The sequence below is a fragment of the Octopus bimaculoides genome, chromosome 10 (genome assembly GCF_046866305.1).
Source record: "Octopus bimaculoides isolate indiv1 chromosome 10, ASM4686630v1, whole genome shotgun sequence".
Lineage (NCBI taxonomy): Eukaryota > Metazoa > Mollusca > Cephalopoda > Octopoda > Octopodidae > Octopus > Octopus bimaculoides.
In genome coordinates this window covers 52,656,000-52,666,447 of record NC_142937.1, presented here as the reverse complement: position 1 = coordinate 52,666,447, position 10,448 = coordinate 52,656,000, and the positions used below count along the sequence as shown (strand labels likewise).

Genomic DNA, 10,448 nt, shown 5'->3' with positions numbered 1-10,448 from the left:
TTCTACAAATATACCTTGATGTATGTACATTTCGAGCATGTAGGAATTTTGAAGGAAACAACTGCAGGTTATTTTTGAGAAGTGTTCCCCACTCGGTGGTGTTTCGAAGCAAGTTGTCCATATTTGGTTCATTTTTCTCTGTTATGTGCGTATGTGCATCCGTAGATTTCTAATGAAGTAATAGGCAGTGAACAGAAGCCGTCATAAGAATACTTACGTTAAAAATAAAATGCACACAATTTTTTTTTCTCAATAGAAGTAAATTTCAAAGTAAACGTTTCTAGTAGAGAAGTAGAAGAGAACATAAGCAAAAATAGGAATATACACGCACGGTTAAATATAGAAACTATAAAGGGCAAACTCGGCGCAGGCACTCTGTCCTTTCCCCAAAAATTTTAAAATGTTAGCTTTCCGAAACTTTATTTTCAATCTTGCAAAACCACGAAAATTAAGAATAAACAGAAAAAAGTACACAAATATATTTTACATGCCTGTCGTATACGTCGGTTTTGTTTTTGTTTTCACTTTAAAGGTGGATTAATCTCAACAAAATAACATAAGTTTAGTCACACACACACACACACACACACACACACACACACACACACACACATACACACACACACACACAATGAGACCCATAGTTGCAGGGCGCGAATCACCAACGCAACAGCTAAGCCACTTCATAGATGTACTCCTCAAACCTTTATGCCCACACACCTTTATGCTCACACACATTCCAAATACGATTCCGGAAAACACCATACTTGCAAGCTTCGATGCCACAAACTTATACACGAACATACCACACACCCTGGGTCCGGAAGCGATAAAATATTGGGTAGGAAAATACAGGGAACTCATAGATAAACGTTTCAAAACAGACGTTATCACCAAAGCCACCCAATTAATACTTGAAGAGAACACATTCTCATTTAATAACAAGTTATACCGACAGATAAAGGGTACGGCTATGGGTATGAAATTCGCACCTTCATATGCCAACTTAGTGATGGGTTTCCTTGAGAACAAACTATACGTTGAAATAAGGAACGTCTTCGAATGCAACTTCAGAGAAGACATCAAGAAAAAGTGGAAACGCTACCTCGATGACTGTTTCATCTTTTGGAACAGATCAGAAGATCTACGAACATTCCGCAACATCTTCAACACACTGCACCCATCTATCCACTTCACAATAGATACCAACTACAACGAACATCCCTTCCTAGACATCAACATGAAGATACACAACTTCATCGTCACAACAGACATCTACTACAAAAAAAAATGACATACGCCACTATTTAAATTTCTACTCCTGCCACCCATCCCACATAAAAAGAAACATTTCGTATAGTATGGCAAGACGCATATGCAGCATAGTAACCGACTCACAGTCTATATGTTTACACCTGTAGATAATCAAACAATGTTTTTAAGTATATGGTTGCATAACATTTCATTTCACCATTTATGATGGGAATGATAGACACTCTGCCCATTCTTATTACATTGTCACACTACCACACTGCTTAACTCAGTTTATCTAGTAAAAGCCATCCTAGTTTGTCAGCTGAGTTGTGCCAAAACTTTAATATTTCTGCTGAGTGAATATTTAGCTATTTATTACCTTGGTGGTGTTATTTTTTATGTAGTCTTAGATATCTGTGCTTATCAACAGCAAGATCTCAATGTATAAGCAGCAATCTAATATAAGACTATTCTCCTAAATTGAAGAGGGTCACCAAATTAGGAAATTAGGGTTAGGAGGAAACATTTGCTGAATATGGAGTATATCCTTTATGAAATTCTCCCTGAATCGAATATCTCCGAGCTAAGAAGCATAAAAGGCTAATTCTTTTCTGGCATCAAAAGCTCAGACTAAATATCACCCGATATTTTATCCACGGATAATTAATTAACAATTCCCACTTACGAAAGGGTAACTAGAGTTATATCAACGTTAATAGTTGATGTCTAAATAAAGGAAGACAAAGTTATCTCCAACAAAATTTAAAGTCGGAAACAAACGAGAGTGAGAAAATACCGTAAGGCATTTTGACAGGATCTTCATCGAACGTGATCTCATTAATTATTTATTTTTATCAATGACACAAAGCCAGAGTCAGAACATAACTTGATATCAGAACCTGAGGTGTTAAATAAATTCTGCAAGGCATTTTGGTTGGTGTTCATTAAGTATTAAGAAAAAACCGTGATACTAATTTAGAAGAGACGGAAGCAAGAAGCTTTAAAAAGTATACTTTACATTTCAGATTCTACAAGTTAACTTTTAACTTCAAAATACAATAACATTTATGTCAGCTGGTTCAAACAATGACGTGTGTGTGTGTGCGCCCACCGAGATATAATTTTACTTGAAGCGAGAGTTCAATACTCACAAGCATAAAAATTGTGTGAGTACTGTAAGATATATTAACCCCCAAAATTGGGAATATTCTTTGTTTTTTAATGTAAAAAAAAGAGAAGACTACTGGAGACGTTTGTTTGCGAATGATAGGCGTTAGTGAAATACAACTGCTATTTCGAAAAATGGTAATGGAAATAAGACCAGATTAGTTGATATTAATAGTAGCACCTAAAAGCTAATGCCGATAGGTGTCGCTTGAAATCGATATAGTTATTTTATTACCTTTATCAATGTAGAATCTAAATAACATTTTTTGATTTAAAAAATTATTTACAGCTGACCCAGCTCTTACAACATTATGACTGGGTATTGAGGCAGTTACTCAACAACTCAAATGTGGACGTAATATACCTTGATTTTGCAAAAGCTTTTGACAAAGTGGATCATGGTGTGATATGCCACAAACTGCGTGATCTTGGCATAGCTGGAAAACTTGGAGAGTGGTTACATGACTTTCTGAATGATAGAAGTCAGGCAGTAGTGACTAATGGAGCCACCTCTATGAAAACACAGATAATGAGCGGTGTTCTACAGGGCACTGTCTTGGGACCATTGCATTTTATAGTCGCTCTCTCAGATATGCCCTCAAGTGCCCGGATAGCCACTCTTGCAAGCTATGCAGACGATACGAAAGTCTCGCAGAAAATACAGGACTCCAGTGATGTTGCACATCTGCAGCAGGAGTTGGACTCAGTTTACAGATGGGCTGAGGATAATAATATAAAGTTTAATGCTGAAAAGTTCCAAGCCCTGCGCTACCAACGTCCAAAACTAAATATGAAACTTACAGAGTACACTGGTCCGCAGGGAATTTCAATCCCAGAGCCTAAATCAGTGAGAGACCTGGGTATCGACATGAGTGATGATACCTCTTTCCAAGTGCACATTACCAGGATGGCGACAAAGTGCAGGCGACTGGCTGGATGGATCCTGAGAACATTCAGAACCAGAGATAAAGAAACCATGATGATCCTCTGGCGGACATTCGTCCTCAGCCGCCTGGATTACTTCTCACAACTGTGGTCACCCACCAGTGTGAAATTAACAGCGGACCTTGAAGCAATCCAGGAAAGATTCACAAAGAAGATTGTCTCTTTGCAACTGCTCAGCTACTGGGAAAGGCTGAAACAGCTAAGACTCTACTCCCTGGAGATAAGGCGGGAGAGGTATGCAGTAATATACATCTGGAAGATCCTGGAAGGAATTGTGCCAAATTTTGGCATTGAAAGCTACACTAATGCCAGAACGGGACGAGACTGCATAGTGCCAAAGATCCCAGCAATGCCATCGCGCTTCAGGACCAGTTACTGCAACAGTTTGGGTTTCAGGGGCCCACAGCTTTTTAATATTCTCCCAAAGAGCCCGAGGAACCTGCACAAAGTAGATGTAGGGGTTTTAAAATCAAAGCTGGATCTCTTCCTGTCGAGAGTCCCAGATGAACCTACCTCACGGCAAGAGGTGCAAATGAGGGTTGCTAAATCAATCTCCATTCTTCACCAAGTGCCACATATTGTAGGAGGCCCCCCGTAATAATAGTGTAGCAACACGGCGGTGCATCAGCATAGCCGCAGCTCTAAGCTGAAACTATAAACAAACAAACAAGCTGAAGATGAGTGGTATGCTATCTCATTTGGCTAGCTACAGCAACGCTCGCTTAAATGCTTATCCACACACATATATAAACTAGCTGAGGTACCCGGCAAAAAATTACCGTTAATAAGATGTCTGTTTATAGCTATGATATATTTTTCGTCAAATTTCAAATCTTTTCAAAACATTAAAATCTATATTAATTGGTAGGACCAATTTGACGAAAACAATGAGCAGAGTCTGGTAGCAAACCCGTGTTGTCATTTTTGTGCATGTGCGTAAAATGGCGAAATTTTACGCCTTGGGGACAGATTTCGGCAAATTGATGTCACGACGGCTAGTGCGCAAAATACCTAAATGTTGCTTGAGAAATAAAATGGTCTTAACTAATCAAAACCTGAAATGCTGGGGAATTTAAAACAACGAATTGAAACGATAAGTTTTAGCAAATCAAAACAATCCGCATTTAAATGAAGAATTAGCAAATGCTAAATAGATTACCATTAATAAGTTGTTTCTTTATACCCATGAAACATTTTTCGTCAAATTGATGTCACGATGGCTAGTGCGAAAAATGCCAAAATTTTATGATTTTTGAAAAATCGATACTGATTAAAAAATCGATTTTTAAAAAATTCCAAGTGACTTCATGGCGATAAGCCCCACAAACGTGTCAAGTTTCATCAAGGTCTGTTAGATAGTCTCGGAGGAGTTAAAGTACCAATCTCAGAAACAAACTTGCCATTTATTATTGTAGATGTGGATATACATACTATACGCAGGTATATGTGTGTTTGTATGTGTGTATATATATATATGAATAAATAAATATGTAATATGTATATCTACGTATGTAAATACTGAGCTATTTCAAATTAAATTATATAGGAAGTGTTGCATTGACACTTGGTTTAAGTAATATTGAGAGAGATTAAGGAGGTGAGCTAGCAGAATCATTAACACACTTGAGAATATTCTCAGCAGCATTTCTTCCAGCTTCACGTTCTGAAATCAAATGCTGCCGAGGTCGATTTTGCCTTTCAACCTTTCGGAGTTGATAAAATAGATATCAGTTGAACACTGTGGCTCAACATAATAGACTTACCATCTCCTCAAAATTTGTGACCGTGCCAGAATTTGAAAGCAATATTGACAGAGATTTTCTTGGAATGGCCCAAATGCACGTGCGAGGGATTTTGTTTTTACAGTAATTTTGCCCCACCTCCCAATATCAAACTCATGCAGTTCTATATTTAAGAGGTGAGGAATTGTATACATTATTTACATTATTTACAATTGACGGATATTTGTCCTCACTTTGTTGTTAACACAACGTTTCGGCTGATATACCCTCCAGCCTTCATCAGGTGTCTTGGGAAAATTTCGAATCTGGGTTCTCATTCCTAAGGTATTTTCGATGTTATTATTATTATTATTATTCAGGTCACTACCTGGAATCGAACTCGGAATCTTGGGGTTAGTAGACCGCGCTCTTAACCACTACGCCATATGGTCTAAAATTTAACTTAAACTACTTAAATGCATCTATCAAGCGAGTAAGAGAATACTTACACTTCCAACTATTACTAACGCTCAATATTGGTCACGTGAGACAATTGAATTCTACTCCAAAATTTGGGACTGTTAAGCAACACCATACATAGAGTTACTTATCAATACATTTCTTCCCCAGAGTTGCTGTTTCCTCATTCTGTAATTTTTTTTCAGTTGCTGCTTTTGTAAACTCTGCCCCTTGGAACTGCCTCGTTACATGACACCTTTCTCTAAGTGCCATATGGAGGTAAGCCAACACATACTCACTTCCATGTCATCACTCGTATAATTTTTATCTGCTCAGGCACCACAATAAACACAAATTGCAACCGTTTTTCTTCAGAACATTAACTTTCTGCAATCTCATCTCCATATTTCTCCTGCAGTTGTTGACAATCAACATCAAAAGCACTACTCGATGGAGGTCTCCTTCGAAACCAAATCATACGAAACATACAACCCCAGAAGTATAGGCAAGCCTAGTTAACAGCAGGAAGTAAATAAACGAACAGAATATCATTAGTGTTTTAGAAACAATGATTATTATAATTTTTAAACATACAAGCATATTACCTTGGTTATATTTTATTAAACCTTTATACAAAATATTGTAAATTAAACATGACAACTAATTAGTAAGACAGAAATAAGCATGAGAAAAATATGAGAAGAACAGAATATAATTATATCAAGACGTATTGACGTGTAACAATCAGGAAAACGAATGAAATGTTTAATGAGATTTGTTGTATTAAACCTCCTAAGGTGTATCGTCCATACTTACATTGCAAAACAATGCATACATACATGCCTACATATATACATAAATTACATTCATTCATATATACATAACATATGCATTTATATGTATATTCTTTTATTCTTTTATTTGCTTACATTGCAAAACAACACATACATACATGCCTACATATATACATAAATTGCATTCATTCATATATACATAACATAAGCATTTATATGTATATTCTTTTATTCTTTTATTTGCTTCAGACATTTGAGTGCGGCCATGCTGAAACACTGCCTGCAGTCTAGTACTTACTCTAGTGTTTATTTTATTTGTAAGTCTAGTACTTATTCTATCGGTCTCTTTTGCTGAACCGCTAACCTACGGGGATGTAAACACACCAACATCGGTTGTCAAATTGTGGGGGAAGCACAGACAGACAAACACATACACATACACCCACACACACATACACACATGTATATATATGTGTGTGCGTGTGTGTGTGTGTGTGTGTGTGTGAGTAAAAATAAATACAAAAAGGGGGGGTTTTGTATGATCGTGTATAGAAGAATATATTATTTTATTAAAAGAGTTCCAACTCAGTCTGTTTTTTATGTTTTATTTATATTCTTGTAAAATTAATATGGGATATAGAATATGGAATATATAATATATAATATAAAAATGGATGGTACAATGAAATGAAGTATTGAATGTCTTATTGAATATATGGAATATGTCTTATTGAATATATGAAATATTGAGTGTTCAATATAAAGGATTAAATATATAAAGGCTAATACGTATTTTCAATACCTTTTGGTATTTCGTCATGGCCGGTATCTGACAGACTGTAACAGACTGTAATAGGCTGGCTGGTTTTCTGTCTTTTATACCTGTTCCTTTGGACAGCAGCAGTATGTGTTTGGCTATTTTTAGAATTGATGCCAACTTTATTTTTAGAAATGATGACATTTGAGAGATTTTTTGTGTTTTGGTTATAGGGATAAGATTTTTAAACCCCAGTAGGTGTTTGGCTATTTTTAGAAATGATGCCAAGTTTATTTTTAGAAATGATGACATTTGAGAGATTTTTTGTCTTTTAGTTATAGGGATAAGATTTTTAAACCCTAAGTAAGATAAATTTAATCATTGTTTGTTAAGAGTGGGTTTGAATTTCTTAATAAAGTCCTTTTCTTTTCATTTTCTCTCAATTTCATTCCGGTTGTAAAGTTTATGGAATGGAAATACAATAAAAGTTTGACGACCACATGTTGCCAGATGGTTACTCAGTGGTATTTGGCGAACTTCTGGGTTTTTAATCTGTTGTCTATGCACCCGTGAGCGTTCCGATAGTGCATTACCTGTCTGGCCAACATACATACATATATATATATATATATATACGACAGGCTTCTTTCAGTTTCGTCTACTAAATCCACTCACAAGGCTTTGGTCGGCCCGAGGCTATAGTAGAAGGCACTTGCCTAAGGATACTGAACCTGGAACCACTTTGGTAAGCAAGCTACTTACCACACAGCCACTATAGCGCCCATCTATCTATCTATTCATCTATCTACTTATCTATCTATTTCTCTCTCTCTCTCTCTCTCTCTCTCTCTCTCTCTATATATATATATATATATATATATATATATATATATATATATATATATATAAACAAAATTAAGGGATCAGCAACAGGTTGCTTCACCACATACCGAAGTTCAGAAATAGCAGCTAAAAATGCTGAAACTCCAACAGATAGCAGTTACATATATGCAAGTTTATGAGTGTGTGTATATGCATATATATATATATATATATGGGAGAATATACAAATAATAACAACAGACGAGGACAGGTGGTGTAAATAACAAAAGTATATATTAGTATGACGCTCGGGAATACGGAAAGTCTTTGACGTTTCGAGCTACGCTCTTCAACAGAAAGAATACGGAGACAAGGAGAAAAACACGGAGAAAAAAATTGAATAGTGTTCAGTCAACGGTCATATATATATATATATATATATATATATATGTATTTGATTACCTACTACGTATATTTTCTATTTAGTACTGGGGATGTTTCATTTATGGGAACGTATTCATGTATTTGTTTGAGGGTTGGGTCCTTTGGGTACTTGGATAAAATGCGGATGTCAGGTTGCCTCCATGTTGGTAGAATATAGAGGACTGTTTTTTTTGCCGTCATATTGACTCAAATTTTAATTTAACCTTTCCGCAATGGTCCTAGATGTCTCTCCTTATATATGCTGTTGGTAATCATACTCTCATACCCACAGTTTATATTTATATACTGCCAGAATATTTAGTGGGTTGTTATGTAGATGTATGTATGTATGTGTATGTGTGTATGTATACGTATATGTATATGCATATGTATGTAGACAAATAGAGTATTATATGTATTATTATAAGTTGTTCAAATATACCCATGGCAATATGTCCGACAGCGTATATGTGTGTATTTGTATATATATTTATACATATATGCAAGTTTATGAGTGTGTGAATGTCTGTATATGCATATATATATATATATATATATATATATATATATATATATATATATATGTGTGTGTGTGTGTGTGTGTGTGTGTGTGTGTGTGTGTGTGTGTGTGTGTGTGTGTGTGTGTATATATATATATATATATATATGCGCGTACGTGTATGTATACACACACACACACACACACACACACACACACACAACACACATATATATATATATATATAAATTTATGTGTATTTTTACAATGTTTACAAATAACACGGAAAAAATAAATGAATAGTTACCAGGGTAGCAAAAATTCACATAAGTACCAAGGATGTAACAGCCTACTTATAAAGGTAGAAACTCGAGGTTTTGGTGAAATGTTTTTGTATAACATATATAAATAAATTGAGTTGTTATTTAAATCTTTATACTTCCGACATATGTTTCGAAGAAAACATTGGTATTTTTTAGGAAGGAATAAAATGATATAAATGAATGCAATCTTCTCATCAAGGAAAAAAAGAGTAACAAAACGCATCAATAAGACATTTTAACCGAATGTGATTACTGCATTTATGATGGAGGGAACGCTAGTAAGTTATTTCTTTTAAAAAAACGTTTTTAGATATAACGTCAAAGCAATTTATAGAAAGAGAAGGAGGAAGAAGAAAGAAATTATCAGAAAACTAAAGTGGAGAAATATAGTGTAATAGGTGAATAGGAATACAGATTAAAGGTGTGGAAATAGTTATATTTAGTGGAAGTGAAATGTAAGAAGATAGTTAAAGGTCGAATTTTATAGTCTGTTAGAAATCACTTATAAGAACTAAAGGTATGTTTTTGCCAATGTTTGCAACGAAAAACGCATTCTTTAAACGTGTTTACAAGAGGATTCTCTCAGAACAGGATGAAATACAGTTCATCGTTACAGAGCGAGCTAAAAGGTTTACTTTTACCATACGGAAAGGATCTAGATAGAATAGTCCATTCCAATTCAAATTATTATGTTCCTTTAGAGACCAAATTAATTTACTAATCCCACTATTGTTACGTTCATTGATATGTCTAAATGTAGAGTAATGATTAGATATTCTTTTGGACAACTGAGATGAAGAACCGGAAGCAATTTTACATTGATGAATAGTTTTTAGTCTTAGAATTACTGCTAAGAAAACGAATGCGATTGGAATTTATATCAGAAATACTAATATTGTTGCTATTATTGATCAACGAATGGTTAGTGTCAAAAATATCAATGTTATAATTTTCATTAAGTGGATTTGTATTTAACAAATTTTGTTATGAGAAGAGATGATTTGTGAAAGGTTTTTGGTGTTTGAAAACCCTATCCTGATTTGGTGTGAATTGATAATGGAATGGTATCTTGAATTTTGTGGGAAATTCTTATCTATAGCCTCACGAAATTAGTAAGGGAGGTTAGATTTGATCTGCTTACCGTATGGAAATATCAACCAAACAGTTTTGCTAGGACATACGTTATTGTTAGGGTAATTATCTTTAAAAGTCCTAGATGTACTTTTACAAAGAAAAAAGGGTCTTAAAGAACGGTTAGCTCCCTTACGCTCTAGAATTACATTA

The 10,448-nt window shown here is 35.0% G+C and overlaps 1 protein-coding gene across 1 annotated transcript; it reads left to right on the top strand.

Moving 5' to 3' along the window:
- The first annotated feature begins 724 nt into the window (after positions 1–724).
- On the top strand, positions 725–1,294 carry LOC106877849 (uncharacterized). Its single transcript, XM_014926881.1, has one exon. The coding sequence runs from the start codon at positions 725–727 to the stop codon at positions 1,292–1,294; it is 570 nt and encodes a 189-aa protein (XP_014782367.1).
- The last annotated feature ends 9,154 nt before the right edge of the window (positions 1,295–10,448 follow it).